Below are 17,252 nucleotides of genomic sequence, written 5' to 3'. Positions count from 1 at the left end.
CCACCAGGGAATTTCCCCAACTCTGATTCTTTTTTTAATTTATTTATCTATTTATTTTTGGCTGCGTTGGGTCTTCGTTGCTGCGCGCGGGCTTTCTCTAGTTGCAGCGAGCGGGGGCTATTCTTTGTTGCGGTGCGCAGGCTTCTCATTGCGGTGGCTTCTCTTGTTGTGGAGCATGGGTTTTAGGTGCGTGGGATTCAGTAGTTGTGGCACGTGGGCTCAGTAGTTGTGGCTCACGGGCTGTAGAGTGCAGGCTCAGTAGTTGTGGCGCACGGGCTTAGTTGCTCCACGGCATGTGGCATCTTCCCGGACCAGGGCTCGAACCTGTGTCGCCTGCATTGGCAGGCGGATTCTTAATCACTGCGCCACCAGGGAAGCCAGCCAACTCTGATTCTTAAGCATAATAATCTGATTTTATGTTCTGAAATTATTTTTCCTTTTTTCTACTTTTCCATGGATTGATATGGCCATCCATTTTTATTGCATCATAGTATCCCATATCTGTTTGCCATATTTTTTACTTATAATTTATAAGAACACAAATGGTGTCATACCAGATAAGACCAATATTTCATCCAGCCCTGGCCTCTCTTTCTGACAGGGCATCTAACTGTGTTTTCTGGGAAGATCTGGCATGTTCTGTGCTCGAACATCAGAGATACATCTTGAATTCCTCTAATTTCTCTCTCATGACTTGTTTTGACTTTGCTGCCTGTGAAGTTATTAAAACCCTTCAAACCATCTCCTATATGCTCTGTTTTCACACTTTTGGGGAGTGGGGGTATACATTTATTTAAACCAAGTTTAAAAATGCATTAGTATGGAAACTGGCTTGCCACAATAGTTCCATGCAACACTGTGAACATATAGAAAGGAAGAATTTTGTTGCATTTTATTATTTCACACACTCACTCTGTGAATTTATTATTTTTTTAAAATATTTATTTATATATTTGGCTGCGCTGGGTCTTAGTTGCAGCATGCAGGATCTAGATCTAGTTCCTGGGATCTAGTTCCCTGACTGGGGATCTAACCCAGGCCCCCTGCATTGGGAGGGCAGAGTCTTAGGCACTAGACCACCAGGGAAATCCCTCATTCTGTTAATTTATTGAGCACTTACTATGTGTCTGGCATTTTGCCAAGGGTATTATACCATATTTCTTAAAACAATTTGTAGCATTAGTCTATAAAACACTGTTCTTTATGAATTTAGCTTGAGTCCTGTGAATGCTGAAGTAGTCCTATGATTTTATTGTTTGAGAAAAAGAATGTAAAAGGCACCTTTCTTTTTCTCCATAGTATTTGGGAAAGCGATCCAAGCACTCTCACGAATTAGTGATGAGCTGTGGCTAGACCCTTCTGAAAAAGGTGTAAGTAAGAAATTTAACTAATAGATTAAGGAAAAAAGAAGATGTTTATAAATCCCAGTCCAGATTGAATGTTAACTAGGAAATCCAGAAATTCTAATCAGCCCTTTCACTGTTCATCTTTATTTTACATATCTAAATACATTTAGAGCGTGGTAAACTTAAAAATCATACACAGTTGATTTAAGCCAGAAGAAACAAACTGGTGGTCAAGAGGCTAGATATGGCTTGCAGAAATGTTTTGTGGGGCCTGCACTATGTTTTTTTTAAAAAATGAAATAATATTCTAACAGTAATTGGGAGAGTCCACATAAAAATCTGAATTTCCTGATTCTGTTGAAAACTCAGAAGATCTGATAGTTTGGGGCCTGCATTCCCAAGTGGAAGTAGTTGGCTGACTAACAGTTTCTCCCCTTAGGCGAGGGAAAATTTTGCTGCAATCTTTTTACTCCCTTTTATATTGCCTTCTGCCACTTTGTGCTTTAAAGTTAAGGCCCCTGTGGGCATTTACATTTTTACAATTATAAATATGTTCTTGTTACCAAAAACAAACAAAGAAAAATACAATTTCAGCATGCAGGATTTTAGACTTAATACCTATATATAATATATTCCGTTTAGATGTGTGTACATATGAAAATTAAATGCACACTGTATAATGCAGTCCATATTACATCAGTACTATAACTTATGTGTATAATGTAGTCCATATCATGCAGTTCACATCCCATAGCCTTACTCGGACATACTTCAATGCGATGTTAAGCATAATAGAATTTTTAAAATTAAAATTAAATTAAATTAAATTAAATTAAAATTAAAATTTAAAAATTTTTAAATTAATCATTAAAGTTGATTTTTTTCCTGTATAGCTATTATTTTATTTTTCTAGCTTGCTTTAAGATCTATGAATTCTTGTCGGTCAGCATATGGATGTGTCCTCTTCTCGCCTGTGTTTTTTCAACATTATCAATGGTCAACCTCGGTGAAAATGAATGATGGTGACACAATATCTAATTTAAATTGCAAATTGGGAATGAAGGTAAGAGTAAGTGGGCATGGTTTTCTCTTGTATTGTAGAAATATTCATTATATAGGGCATAACACCTATTCTGTACTTAATACTTGGTTTAAATGGCATGCAGGACAGTCTGTTCATTTACGAATATACTTACTCTTCTTTTGTTAGGTTGTTTTTAAACTAATGAAGCAACCATATTAAGTATGTGCTCTTCTATAATGTGTTTGTGTTACAGTCAATTCTGCCTATCTTTAGATGTCTGAATTCCCTCGAAAGAAATGTAGAGAAATGCAAAATATTTACCAGATCTGATAAGTGCAAAGTAGTTATTCAATTCTTCTGCAGACATGGTAGGTATAATTAAATCCAGTTTAAAGTATGTGTGTGTTTTGTTAATATTTTTCATGTTTAGAATATTCAAACTGCATATCAAGACTTCCCATTGCACTATTGCTTAGAATTTGTATAGTTTTGTGGTAGGGCGGTTATAAATATTATCTTACTTGTCTCTGTAGAAGTACTGTGAGTTGATTGGTATTAATTATTTCCTTTTTTGGCTTGTCAGTGGCACAAGCTTTGCCTGCACACAGACCAGTTTTTTAAATATCCATCTGAATTCTAACAATTGATTATTCTAAAATTAACTAGCTGCTTGATGATATTCTGTAAGACTGCCTTTGTAACAGTGTTCCTTGGAATGAACAGAAAAGAATAACGCCTACCTGTATTAAAAATGCTCCAGGAGGTAAATAGTATTTTATCTGGGGCTGAAAGAAGCATGGTAACTGGCCCAAGGTCACAGAACTAGTAAGTCACAGAGCCTGGATTTGAGTCCAGCCCCACAATAGTAGGAGCCAAAACCTTCATTCATTCTCGCTGCTACACCAAGAGATTTCCTGCCTCCCAGCCTTGCATGGTAGATATTCAAATGTTGTAGTCATATAGGATTTTACATGGTTAAATATGTATAGCATGGTGGTAAAGTGCATGGACTCTGGAGGTCAACAAGGTCTGGGGTGGAATCCTGCTCTGCCTCTTCCTTGCTGAGACATTGGGCGAATTATTTTACATCTTTGTGCCTCAGTTTCCCTATATGTAAAATGGGGACAATGGTAGTACCAGCCTTCTAGGGTTTTTGTGAAGATTCAATGAGTTACAGGAAGTTATAGTTCTAAAGTGTTTAAAGAAATACCTGGCATATTTTCTAAGAGTTAGCGCTAGTAATATTTATAATGATGGCTGCTATTTTATTTGAAGTTACCAGTTAGGAGTGTATGTTTTAAAAAATCTTGTACTTGTGGTATTGGTCCAAATCTTTTTATAGTGGAATGGTCTTCTGGAAGGTTATATTAGTGTTACGATTTATCTTATATTTCTTAATTTTATCTTACATTTATCTTAATATTTTTATTTCAGATCTTATTTATATTATATTCCTTAATTTTTCCCCTGCAAAATATCAATTTTTAACATTATGTTTTCCTTCTTTGAGCTTCAGTTCATGTTATAGCAGAATCATGTAAAGAGCATGATTAAAAGCCCAGCAAAGGTAGGGGGAGGGATAAATTAGGAGTTTGGGATTAAAATATACACACTACTATATATAAAATAGATAAACAACAAGGACCTACTGTATAGCACAGGGAACTATACGCAATATCTTGTAATAAGCTATAATAGAAAAGAATCTAAAAAAGAATAATATATATATTTGTATAACTGAATCACTTTGCTGTACACCTGAAACTAACACATTGTAAATCAACTATATTTCAGTAAAAATTAAAAAAAAAAAAGCACACACACACACACACACAAAAAGCACCGCAAGCTCTGACATCTCACAGATTTGGATGTGGATTCTTCTATAATTCTTATTACCTTTGTGACAGTACATAAGCTCTCTGAACCTTCATTTTCTTTTCTCTAGAATGGGGATAATCTTACCTACCCTCAGATTCTGGGGTTGTTGTGAGGATGAAGTGAGATCACATGTGTAAAGCACTTAGTGTGGTGCCTGACACAGAGGCAGTACTGAATAGTCAGTGACTGATGTTATTACAATTATACTCATCCCTTATTTCCAGCTAGATTTTATTTTTTAATTTTTTATTAAAAAAATTTTTTTTTTGGCTGCACCGCGCAGCTTTCAGGATCTTAGTTCCCTGACTGGGGATTGAACCTGGGTCCTCGGCAGTGAAAGCATGGAGTCCTAACCACTGGACCACCAGGGAATTCCCCAGCTAGATTTTAAACAACCAACTTTTCAGCTTCTTAAGTATGTCTCAAGTGGCTTGATTAATGTCCAATACATATTTGTGACTGGTTGATTTTTAATAGCTTTTGTAGGGAAGTTGTATGAGTTAGGATGCTATGTCAGTGGTCCCCAACATTTTTGGCACCAGGGACCGGTTTCGTGGAAGACAATTTTTCCACAGACGGGGCTGGGGGGATTGGGATGGTTCAGGCAGTAAAGCCAGCGATGGGTAGCAATGGGGCTCAGCTGCCACTCACCTCCTGCTGTGCGGCCCAGGAGGTGGGGGTGGGGGGGATGGGGACCCCTGCTTTAAGTTACAAATAACAGGGAAAAGAAAAAACCACCCAGAAAATCCAACTCAAACTGACTTAAACAATAAGGAGGAATTTTGGCTCATGTAAACTAAAAGTTCAAAATTAGGTCATAGGTGTGTTTTGATCCAGGCTGCAGCAGCTGCTGCTTCTTCTTTTTAAAATTCTCTCAGGTCTGCATTCCTCTATGTGATTTATAGTAAGGCCAGCTTCTCTTATAAACTTTTTTTTTTAACATCTTTATTGGAGTATAATTGCCTTACAGTGGTGTGTTAGTTTCTGCTGTATGACAAAGTGAATCAGCTATGCATATACATATATCCCCATATCTCCTCCCTCTTGACGTCTCCCTCCTCTTATAAATTTTTAATAATGAGGTGACTTCTAGCAGCAGCAGCAGCTGGGGCTACATGCTTGCTCTTTCACATCTGGGGGAGTGAGAGCCATACTTCATACATGCACTGAACAAAAGTGCTTGACTTTGCTCTGATTGGACCAACCTAAACTAATCCTGGGGAGCCAGGGGAATTCCATTCTCTAATTGCCTTGGCTTATTGCCATATGTGGACCAAATTCAATTGCAAGGGGGATAAGATTACATCAATTGATTTATACAAATGAGGGCCCACAAGTGATACTGGAAGTGAAGTCAGTCCCACCCAAACCTCATGGCTGCTACATAACAGGGAAGGATGGCTCAGGAAGGAAGGGGGAAGTAGGGGATAGATGCTGATACCCAGTAATTGGGGTAAATAGTTATACTTTCCAAAACTGTATGTACCCAGGAAATTATGTTTGCAATTTTATTTTTATAATCTGGTGGAGAAACATCGTTCAAATTTAGTTGAGAAAAATCACCTGGGCAGAGATATCCAATAAACTGCTAGAAATACATATTTGGAACTGGGAAGAAATTAAAGACAGTGAAGTAAATTTGGCTCTCTTATTGATAGAAAACAATTGCAAAGGCATGAGCCACTAAAAAAGACTAACTTCTCTGAATCTAACCATAAATGGTTTCCAGAACGGTGATTTCTTAGGTTATTTAGCATCTGCTAATAGGAAAAAAAAAAAAAGTGATTTATGTCATCAAGAACCAAGGTTCATATGAAATATTTACCTGCCTAATAATAATTCTATCAATTCTCTGTATTGTCATTGGCACTGGCCCCAGAGTGGCTAAAAATGAGTCAGTGAATTGTCCCTGAAGAACATGCTCTGATCTAAAGCACCTGCTAATAAGTTCTGTCCTGGGACTTCCCTGGTGGCACAGTGGTTAAGAATCCGCCTGCCAATGCAGGGGACACGGGTTCAAGCCCTGGTCTGGGAAGATCCCACATGCTGTGGAGCAGCTAAGCCCAGGCGCCACAGCTATGGAGCCTGTGCTCTGCAGCCCACAAGCTCACAGCTACTGAGCCCACATGCCACAACTAAAGCCCGCGTGCGCCTAGAGCCTGTGCTCTGCAACAAGAGGAGCCCCCACTCTCTGCAACTAGAGAAAGCCTGCACGCAGCAACGAAGACCCAACGCAGCCAAAGTTAAAAATAAATAAATAAATAAAGTTATTTAAAAAAATAAAAATAAAAAAAAAATAAGTTCTGTCCTGCTCAAGAAGACAGATCTCCGACAGAGAGGGGCTTCCATACGAGCGGTGCACTGGCTATTGAGTGAAAATAAAACCCTGATTCATACATGTATATTAATGACATGGTGTCAAGAGGGCAGAATTTCCACTTCTCGGTTTTAAGGTTTTGTAAAAGGGCATTCTACAGATATGCTAATGACTTTAAACTTGCATAACAGTGAACTTAAAGGGATTGGGAAACATTTGCCAACTTATAAGTATCACTAACCTCTGAAATTCCAAACCCCACAAATGGAACATCTCCAAAATAATGCTTGTTCCTTAGCTGTACCTCTTTAAGTTTGAAAGAGTTCTCTGGAGCCACTGAGGGAAGTTGCAAATTGAGCTATGAAACGGCAAGCAGAATTCTATCATAGCATCAGATATGCCATGGCTGGCAGCTGATGGCATAAGGCAGTGCTCCTCAAGCCGTCCATGGACTGGCTGCTGGACCTCAAATTGTCTGTTACTGGTCTGTGAGAAGATAAGGAGCTTATGTCAGAATTTAAGTCAACCACATTACTAGGCATTCTCTTTAGTTCAGCTGTTTTGTTTTTGTTTCAATAGTGAGATTTCTCAATGAAGGAAGAGATTCTGGTGAAAATTCCTTGTCTCTTATAGTCCAGTACTTTGTGCAGCATTAGATAAAATCAATAATGATACAGAGGAAACAGGACTTCTAAATTTTTATCCTGTTTGCATTCTATCAAGGAAAATTATTATTAAGCTGGAAGACTAGAAAAACCACAATGAAGAGGTACACCAAGCCAAGTTGCTTTAAAAAGAGCACAGTGGGCTCGTGCCCCGGTCCGGGAGGACACCGCGTGCCTCGGAGCGGCTGGGCCCGTGAGCCATGGCCGCTGGGCCTGCGCGTCCGGAGCCTGTGCTCCGCGGCGGGAGGGGCCACAGCAGTGAGAGGCCCGCGTGCTGCAGAAAACAAAAACAAAAAACAAACAAAAAAGAGCACAATGGATGTACTTGGGGCAACAGATTCATAGGAGAGAAAGGTGAAGAGGAAGGGCTATCTAGGTGGTAGCATCACATGTGGGTAAATTTCTTTTTTTTTTAAACGTCTTTATTGGAGTATAACTGCTTTACAATGGTGTGTTAGTTTCTGCTTTTATAACAAAGTGAATCAGCTATACATATACATATATCCCCATATCTCCTCCCTCTTGCGTCTCCCTCCCCCCTCCATATCCCACCCCTCTAGGTGGTTACAAAGCACCCAGTTGATCTCCCTGTGCTATGCGGCTGCTTCCAACTAGCTATCTATTTTATAATTAGTAGTATATATAAGTCCATGCCATTCTCTCACTTCGTCCCAGCTTACCCTTCCCCTGCCCGTGTCCTCAAGTCCATTCTCTACATCTGCGTCTTTATTCCTGCCCTGCCCCTAGGTTCTTCATAACCATTTTTTTTTTAGATTCCATATATATGTGTTAGCATACAGTATTTGTTTTTCTCTTTCTAACTTACTTCACTCTGTATGACAGACTCTAGGTCCATCCACCTCACTACAAATAACTCAATTTCGTTTCTTTTTATGACTGAGTAATATGCCATTGTATATATGTGCCACATCTTCTTTATCCATTCATTTGTCGATGGACATTTAGGTTGGTCCCATGTCCTGGCTATTGTAAATAATGCTGCAGTGAACACTGTGGTACATGACTCTTTTTGAATTATGGTTTTCTCAGGGTGTATGCCCAGTAGTGGGATTGCTGGGTCGTATGGTTGTTCTGTTTTTAGTTTTTTAAGGAACCTCCATACTGTTCTCCACAGTGGGTGTATCTATTTACATTCCCACTGACAGTGCAAGAGGGTTTCCTTTTCTCCACACCCTCTCCAGCATTTATTGTTTGTAGATTTTTTGATGATGGCCATTCTGACTGGTGTGAGGTGATACCTCATTGTAGTTTTGATTTGCATTTCTCTAATGATTAGTGATGTTGAGCATTCTTTCACATGTTTGTTGGCTATCTGTATATCTTCTTTGGAGAAATGTCTATTTAGGTCTTCTGTCTATTTTTGGATTGGGTTGTTTGTTTTTTTGATATTGAGCTGCATGAGCTGCTTGTAAATTTTGGAGATTAATCCTTTGTCGTTTGCAAATATTTTCTTCATTTGCAAATATTTTCTCCCATTCTGAGAATTGTCTTTTCGTCTTGTTTATGGTTTCCTTTGCTGTGCAAAAGCTTTTAAGTTTCATTAGGTCCCATTTGTTTATTTTTGTTTTTATTTCCATTTCTCTAGGAGGTGGGTCAAAAAGGATCTTGCTGTGATTTATGTCATAGAGTGTTCTGCCTATGTTTTCCTCTAAGAGTTTTATAGTGTCTGGCCTTACATTTAGGTCTTTAATCCATTTTGAGTTTATTTTTGTATATGGTGTTAGGGAGCATTCTAATTTCATTCTTTTACATGTAGCTGTCCAGTTTTCCCAGCACCACTTATTGAAGAGGCTGTCTTTTCTTCATTGTATGTTTTTGCCTTCAAATCAAAAATAAGGTGACCATATGTGTGTGGGTTTATCTCTGGGCTTTCTATCCTGTTCCATTGATCTATATTTCTGTTTTTGTGCCAGTACCATACTGTCTTGATTACTGCAGCTTTGTAGTATAGTCTGAAGTCAAGGAGCCTGATTCCTTGACTTGACTTTTCTTTCTTAAGATTGCTTGGCTAGGGCTTCCCTGGTGGCGCAGTGGTTGAGAGTCCGCCTGCCGATGCAGGGGACACAGGTTTGTGCCCTGGTCCGGGAAGATCCCACATGCCACGGAGTGGCTGGGCCCGTGAGCTATGGCTGCTGAGCCTGCGCGTCCAGAGTCTGTGCTCCGCAACGGGAGAGGCCACAACACTGAGAGGCCCACGTACTGCCAAAAAAAAAAAAAAAAAAAAGATTGCTTGGCTATTCGGGGTCTTTTGCGTTTCCATACAAATTGTGAAATTTTTTGTTCTAGTTCTGTGAAAAATGCCATTGGTAGTTTGATAGGGATCGCATTGAATCTGTAGATTGCTTTGGGTAGTATAGTCATTTTCACAGTGTTGATTCTTCCAATCCAAGAACATGATATATCTCTCCATCTGTTGGTATCATCTTTAATTTCTTTCATCAGTGTCTTATAGTTTTCTGCATACAGGTCTTTTGTCTCCTTAGGTAGGTTTATTCCTAGGTATTTTATTCTTTTTGTTGCAATGGTAAATGGGAGTGTTTCCTTAATTTCTCTTTCAGGTTTTTCATCATTAGTGTATAGGAATGCAAGAGATTTCTGTGCATTAATTTTGTATCCTGCTGCTTTACCAGATTCATTGATTAGCTCTAGTAGTTTTCTGGTAGCATCTTTAGGATTCTCTCTATATAATATCATGTTATCTGCAAACAGTGACAGCTTTACTTCTTCTTTTCTGATTTGGATTCCTTTTATTTCTTTTTCTTCTCTGATTGCTGTGGCTAAAACTTACAAAACTATGTTGAATAATAGTGGTGAGAGTGGGCAACCTTGTCTTGTTCCTGATCTTAGTGGAAATGGTTTCAGTTTTTCACCATTGAGAACAATGTTGGCTGTGGGTTTGTCATGTATGGCCTTTATTATGTTGAGGTGAGTTCCTTCTATGCGTACTTTCTGGAGGGTTTTTATCATAAATGTGTTGAATTTTGTCAAAAGCTTTCTCTGCATCTATTGAGATGACCATATGGTTTTTCTCCTTCAATTTGCTAATATGGTGTATCACATTGATTTATTTGCATATATTAAAGAATCCTTGCATTCCTGGGATAAACCCCACTCAATCATGGTGTATGATCCGTTTAATGTGCTGTTGGATTCTGTTTGCTAGTATTTTGTTGAGGATTTTTGCATCTATGTTCATCAGTGATATTGGCCTGTAGTTTTCTTTCCTAGTGACACCTTTGTCTGGTTTTGGTATCAGGGTGATGGTGGCCTCGTAGAATGAGTTTGGGAGTGTTCCTCCCTCTGCTATATTTTGGAAGACTTTGAGAAGGATAGGTGTTAGCTCTTCTCTAAATGTTTGACAGAATTTGCCTGTGAAGGCATCTGGTCCTGGGCTAAATTTCTAATAGTCAGAAATGGGAAGGCATTCTATGATGAGGGAGCAGTGTGGCCAAAGGTATAGACTGCAAGTGTTTAGCGTGTGTTAAGGAAAAAGGGGAAGGAAGCAAGTAGCAAGAAAAAAAGCATCAGGGATGACAAAGAAATAAGGCATTTCTCAGCTTGGACATCCTCGGCAATGCCAATAGAACATTCACCCAAGTCAGGTATTTGTTATAGAGATATGATTGTGCTTGTATATGCATGGGCTATTTCTGAAGAATACCTAAGAAACTGGTAACCGTAGTTACCTCTGAGTAGGGTACTGGGGTGGCAGGAGTCAGAGGTGGAGGGTGACTTATTTTCACTGTCTATTCTTTGGTATCTTTTGAATTTTATACCATGTACATCTATTACCTTCTATTACCTATCCATCTAAAAGTAACTTGAAAATATTTTTTAAAATAGGTAAGATATGCCAACTTTTGAGCTTTGTGTCTTCCCAAAACAGCAGCCACAGTAATCCCTTTAAAATAGGTCAGATTATGTTACTCCAGTGCTTAAAACTCTCAAAAAGCTCACCATTTTACCCAAGGTAAAAGCCGAAGATCTTACAATGGCCAGTAAGATACCACATGATCTGGGAGTCCCAGGCTGGGTCCCTGTTCCCTCTGCCTAGCAAGCTCCTCCAGATAGCACATGGCTGGCTCTTTCAAAGACCTCCTTCAGTCTTGCTCAAATGGCATTTTTTCCATGAGGTCTTTCTTGACCTCCTTATTTGAAATTGCTGCCCACCACCACCGGCACTCCCCAGCCCCCTTTCAGCTTTCCTTTTTTCCTGTGCTACTTATCACTATGTGACAGACCAATTATTTTACTTTTTCTTTTTTTGGCTGCACCGCACGGCATGCAGGATCTTAGTTCCCCGACCAGGGAGCAAACCTGTGCCCCCTGCAGTGAAAGCGCAGTCTTAACAATTGGACCACCAGGGAAGTACTGCTTTTGATTTTCTTATTGTTTGCCTCCCTTCGCTAGAATGTAAGCTCTGTGAGGTCAGAAATTTTTGTCTGAGTTGTTCTTTGCTAGTCCACAGCTCCCAAATTCATCCCTGTGTGTTTCCCTACTTTGAATCTCAGCTGGCCTTGGAGTTGCTTTTATATCAATAGAACGCACTAGAAGTGATGTCGTGTGAGTTCCGAGCCTAGGCCTCAAGAGGCCTGTCAGCTTCCACTGTTAAACTAAGAACATTTTCATCAGCATGAGAATAAGCACAGCCCAGCGAAGACTCCTGGAAGATAGGAGACCATGTGGTGAGAGGCCCCAGCCATCCCGGCTGTCCCTGTTGTCCCAACTGTGAGGCCCCAGATATGAATATGAGGCCATTCAAAATGATCCAGCCACAGCTAAGCCAACCCAAACCAGAGGAGCCACTCAGCTGAATTGTTAGAAATAACAAATGTTTGTTATTTTGAGCCACTAAATTTCTGATTAAATTTTGTGGTTTGTTATCCATTAAAAACCAACTGATCAGGAATTCCTTGATGGCGCAGTGGTTAAGAATCCGCCTGCCAATGCAGGGGACACAGATTAGAGCCCTGGTCTGGGAAGATCCCACATGCCGCGGAGCAACTAAGCCCGTGAGCCACAACTACTGAGCCCGTGTGCCACAACTACTGAAGCCTGCACACCTAGAGCCCATGCTCTGCAACAAGAGAAGCCACTGCAAGGAGAAGCCCGCGCACCACAATGAAGAGTAGCCCCCACTCGCCGCAACTAGAGAAAGACCGCACGCAGCAACAAAGACCCAACACAGCCAAAAAAATAATTAATTAATTAAAAAAAAAAAAAAACTAAGTGGTCAGGGACTTCCCTGGCGGTCCAGTGGTTAAGACTCTGCACTCCCAATGCAGGGGGCACAGTTTCGATCCCTGGTCACGAAGGTCACACATGCCTCACTGTGCGGTCAAAAAAAAAACCCATCAAAACAAAAGAAAAGAAAAACTGATCAGCCTTGTACATAGTAAGAGCTCAGTAAATATTTATGAAAATAATAAACATTGCTGTTGTTATTAATTCAGTTAAAAAATAAGTTGAGAAATGTTTATAGTGAATCCTTTTGATTCTTATTATAACATTATTATGCTGTAGAAAGTTATAGCCCACCTGGATTTTATTACATGGGCTCCATATTCAAACTCAGATTCAGAAAAAAAAAAGAGAGATAAAACAAACTTAGATTCAAATTCTAGCTATACTTGTTAAAACAGCATAGCCTTGAAGTCATTTAACAGAGCTAGAGCTATACTTTCCTCTTCTGAGATCAAGTACCTATCCCATAGGCATATTGTGAGGATCAGAGGTAATGTACGTACAACATATCCTGCAGTTGCCGGTACACTGGGCCGTAGCCATTATTGCTTCACACTCCTCTCCTCCTCTCAGAGGGAAGGAATTCACAGACCGGATGCTCAGGTTTTACTTTTAAAGTTCCCATCCAAAAATATCAGTTTGGATGAAAAATACTGAAAAAGAATCATAGACATATGATCTGTAGTGGGCAATTACTATTTTACACACAATTTAAGAAATTACCTGTATTTCAAAAGAATGTGGGAACTCTACTGCCTAATTGGTTGGAGGGTGTGACATGTTACATGGTGTCCACTAGGGAGCGATAAACACATGCATTAAGGGATAGTGCTTCTTGTAAGCTTTGTGCACCTGTCAGATATTAAATATTACTTTAATTTTATTATTTTAATCTGGCTCTGAAACTTAAAGACTTTAAAAAATCTGTTAATTTTGCACTTAAAATTATTAACGGGTTGCTTTATTATTTTTAAGGTATTAAAAGGATTCATAATTTGTGTTTTCAAGAAAGTCAGCCTTTGCAAGTTATTTTTGAAAAGAATATGTGTTCTAATACACTAGTGATTCAACCAAGGTAATGAGTTCTCTGTTGTTTATTTTTATTTTTCTGAATATATTATGGTCACAGAGTAAAGAATTAATAGCCTAGAGCTTTTAAATCAGTTACATTTTTTTAAGCTAACACTGGACTTGTAGAAATCACCTTAAAGGATCAAGAGGAAACCTTGAGAAAGGTAAAAGTAGATAATAATAACTGCCTAATGGTAGAAATAATAATTTAGTGGCCAAAATGTTCTAGAAGTATCCCATCAGTGGCTTTCTACGTCAAGTGGTATTAAGAGAAAAATATATTATCTAATAATACTTTGCATTTATATGGTTCCTTCTATCTGAGTCTTAACATACACAGCATGAGGAAATTTTAACACTTTTTACATGAACTGATTTTATCCCTAAGTGTTTGTTTGTTTGTTTGTTTTTTCTAGAGAATGAGTGGGACATATTTGTCAGTGAAAGGTACTCAATTTTTCAGTTGAGCTGTAGCTTAAACATTAATTACTTTGTAAGCCAAAAGATATTTTATCCTTATTGTTTTTTAAATTACAAAAGAAATACATGCTCCTTGCAATACATCTAAAATTTATAGAAGAGTGCAGAGATGAAAAATGGAAGTCTTTCTCCTCTACTTGCCACATATATCCCACTTGGCAGGGGTTTAACATCTATTAACAATTTGGTGTAATCCTTCTATATCATCTTCTATTTATAGCCAGTCTTTCTATAACTTTCTTTTTCCCTATAGCTATGGATATCTTTCTTTCTCTCTTTTTCTCCTTCTCTCTCAAATTTATATCACCTACTAGACACATACATAGTTTTTTAAAAGAAAATGTCCTACTATCCTTATTGTTTGGCAACTTCCTTTTTTAGTGTCTATGTCAGTTTAAATCAATTTTTTTTTTTTTTTTTTGCGGTACGCGGGCCTCTCGCTGCTGTGGCCCCTCCCGTTGCGGAGCACAGGCTCCGGATGCGCAGGCTCAGCGGCCATGGCTCACAGGCCCAGCCGCTCCGCGGCATGTGGGATCCTCCCGGACCGGGGCACGAACCCGTGTCCCCTGCATCGGCAGGCGGACTCTCAACCACTGCGCCACCAGGGAAGCCCTAGTTAAATCAATTTTATTCTTTTTAATGATTGCATAATTTTTACTTGTATGAGTGAACCATAATTTAGTTACACATTACCCTATTTGTGAAAAAGTTGGTTGTTTCCGACTTTTTGCCATCACAAACAATGCTGCTAGTAGTGCATAAGATAGTGTATTAGTTACCTATTTCTGTGAAGCAAATTTCCCCATAACTTAAAGCTTTAAAAAAACCCAGACATTTATTACTTCAAAATAATAAGTGTGACTTAGCTGGGTGCTTTTGGCTCAAGGTTTCTCATGAGGTTGAAGTCAAGCCATCAGCCAGGGCTGTGGTCTCATCTGAAGGCTGAACTTGGAGAATTTCACTCCCAAGCTCACTGACATGACTGTGGGAGGCCTCAGAAAGTCAACTTCTAAGCTCACCCATGTGGTTGCTGGTAGACCTCAGTTCCTCACCATGCAGGCCTCTTTGTAGGCTGGCCGACTGTCCTCACAACATGGCACCTGGTAACCAGAGAGAGAGAGAGAGAGAGAGAGAGAGGGAAAGAGAGAAGGAAACTCCTATTATGGAAGACATAGTCTTTTTTTTTAATATAAAAAAAGTCATTTTTTGGTGTTTATTACTAGGGAGTTTGAGCATCTTTTCATATATTTATTAGCAATTTGTATTTTTCTTCCTTTTTGAATTGCACATTCATATTGTCATTTCTGGTATCAGGTTGTTTAGTATCTTGTACAACACCTCTCCCTTAACACTGGAAAAGTTTCCAGATTAATTTGGTAGGTGTTCCCGACATTTTGGCATTGAGAAACTCTGCTAATCTAATGTCTATTAGCAGGTTAACACTAACATTACAGAAATTGTAAGAATCTCATTTTTATCTGACCTCACCTCAATTTAAAAAATAGGCCAGGGCTTCCCTGGTGGCACAATGGTTAAGAATCCGCCTGCCAGTGCAGGGGACATGGGTTTGAGCCCTGGTCCGGGAAGATCCCACATGCTGTGGAGCAGCTAAGCCCCTGTAACACAGCTACTGAGCCTGCGTTCTAGAGACCGTGAGCCACAACCACCGAGCCCACGTGCCACAACTACTGAAGCCCACGTGCCTAGAGCCCGTGCTTTCGCAACAAGATAAGCCACCACAATGAGAAGCCCGCGCACCACAACGAAGAGTAGCCCTGGCTCGGCGCAACTAGAGAAAGCCTGTGCGCAGCAATGAAGAACAAAACAAAATAAACAAAAAATAGGCCAGAACTTTTAATGCAATAATAAAAAGATAATAAGTAACCTAACTAAAAAATGGGCAAAGGATTTGAATGGACATTTTTCCAAAGAATGTATGCAAATGGCCAACAAGCACATGAAAAGGATGATCAACACCATTTGTTGTTAGGGAAATGCAAATCAAACAATTTTAAATCTGTGAATTGTGTAGAACGTGAGTTATATCTCAATAAAGGTGTTTTTAAAAAGCGAGCCCAGGGCTTCCCTGGTGGTGCAGTGGTTGAGAGTCCGTCTGCCGATGCAGGGGAGATGGGTTTGTGCCCCGGTGCGGGAAGATCCCACATGCCGCGGAGCGGCTGGCCCGTGAGCCATGGCCGCTGAGCCAGCGCGTCCGCAGCCTGTGCTCCACAACGGGAGAGGCCACAACAGTGAGAGGCCCGCGTACTGCAAAAAAAAAAAAAAAAAAAGGGAGCCCAGGATGAAAGGACATTTGGGATGTCAGGACAACCTTGAAAGAAATAGTTAATAATCTAGGACAAGTGACAAAGGGAAAGAGAATACAGGCAGCAGACTGCTTGTAAACCTCTACCCCTCGACTGCGTCTCCAGCATAGTTCACCCCAGTTCTGTTTGAACATCTCCATTTTCTACTATCTCCCTTAGGAGTATGATCCCAGGTCATTTTTGTTAAAAAATGTATTGGGGATGTGAAAGCATAGCATTAAAGATATTTTATTCTAGTGTTTGGTTTATTCTGCAGTTTTCACATGTTTTACTTAGACTATATTTTGCTATTCTCTTGGCCTTCAAATGATGTTGTAATTCTTTCTTTTTTTTTGGCTGCAGCCGAGCGGCTTTCAGAATCTTAGTTCCCTGACCAAGGATTGATCCCAGCCCCCATCAGTGAAAGTGCCGGGTCCTAACCACTGGACCGCCAGGGGATTCCTAATGTTGTAATTTTAAGATATACTAAAAATATACCAGCTCATATAGAAGAATGAAGATAGGTCTTTTGGGTAGATTTTTCTAAATCCAGGACAATTAACCTATTTATTTCCAGGTTAAAGATGAGTCCCATTTAATATGATAATTTCTTTGTTTGTTCTTCAAATAATGTACTACTGTTCCTTACATTTTATAGAGTGCTTGCTGAGGCAACTGTTCTTTTTACATCGAGTCAAGAGGAAGTTACTCTTGCTGTTACTCCACTGAACGTTTGCATTAAGAGTTCTAATGAGGAATCAATGGGTAAGGATTATATCTGTCACTGTGCTTTGATGGAATATTACTTCCTGGCTTTCCTGATAACTGTACGGTTATACAGTAAATATTAGTGACATAATACTTTTTCTCGTCTAAAAGGCAGTAAAATGTAGAAAGATC

The 17,252-nt window shown here is 39.5% G+C and overlaps 1 protein-coding gene across 4 annotated transcripts in view; it reads left to right on the top strand.

Annotated features, from left to right (window-relative positions):
• The window catches only part of RAD9B (RAD9 checkpoint clamp component B), a 34,611-nt gene that overhangs the window by 1,362 nt on the left and 15,997 nt on the right, over window positions 1-17,252 (top strand). Inside the window, exons 2-6 of one of the 4 annotated variants that reach the window (XM_033440956.2) lie at window positions 1,300-1,370; window positions 2,260-2,409; window positions 2,624-2,738; window positions 13,474-13,573; window positions 17,011-17,117. In XM_033440956.2, the coding sequence (XP_033296847.2) occupies window positions 1,300-1,370; window positions 2,260-2,409; window positions 2,624-2,738; window positions 13,474-13,573; window positions 17,011-17,117 (543 nt within the window). Of the gene's footprint in view, window positions 1-1,299; window positions 1,371-2,239; window positions 2,410-2,621; window positions 2,739-13,473; window positions 13,574-17,010; window positions 17,118-17,252 lie in introns of those variants that run through there. The other 3 variants (XM_049698457.1, XM_033440957.2, XM_033440959.2) reach the window with 3 other exon arrangements.

This window comes from Orcinus orca, chromosome 15 (assembly GCF_937001465.1).
Source record: "Orcinus orca chromosome 15, mOrcOrc1.1, whole genome shotgun sequence".
NCBI classification, from domain to species: Eukaryota; Metazoa; Chordata; class Mammalia; order Artiodactyla; family Delphinidae; genus Orcinus; species Orcinus orca.
The sequence above is the reverse complement of the archived record's forward strand: the minus strand, read 5'-3'. Positions and strand labels throughout refer to the sequence as shown.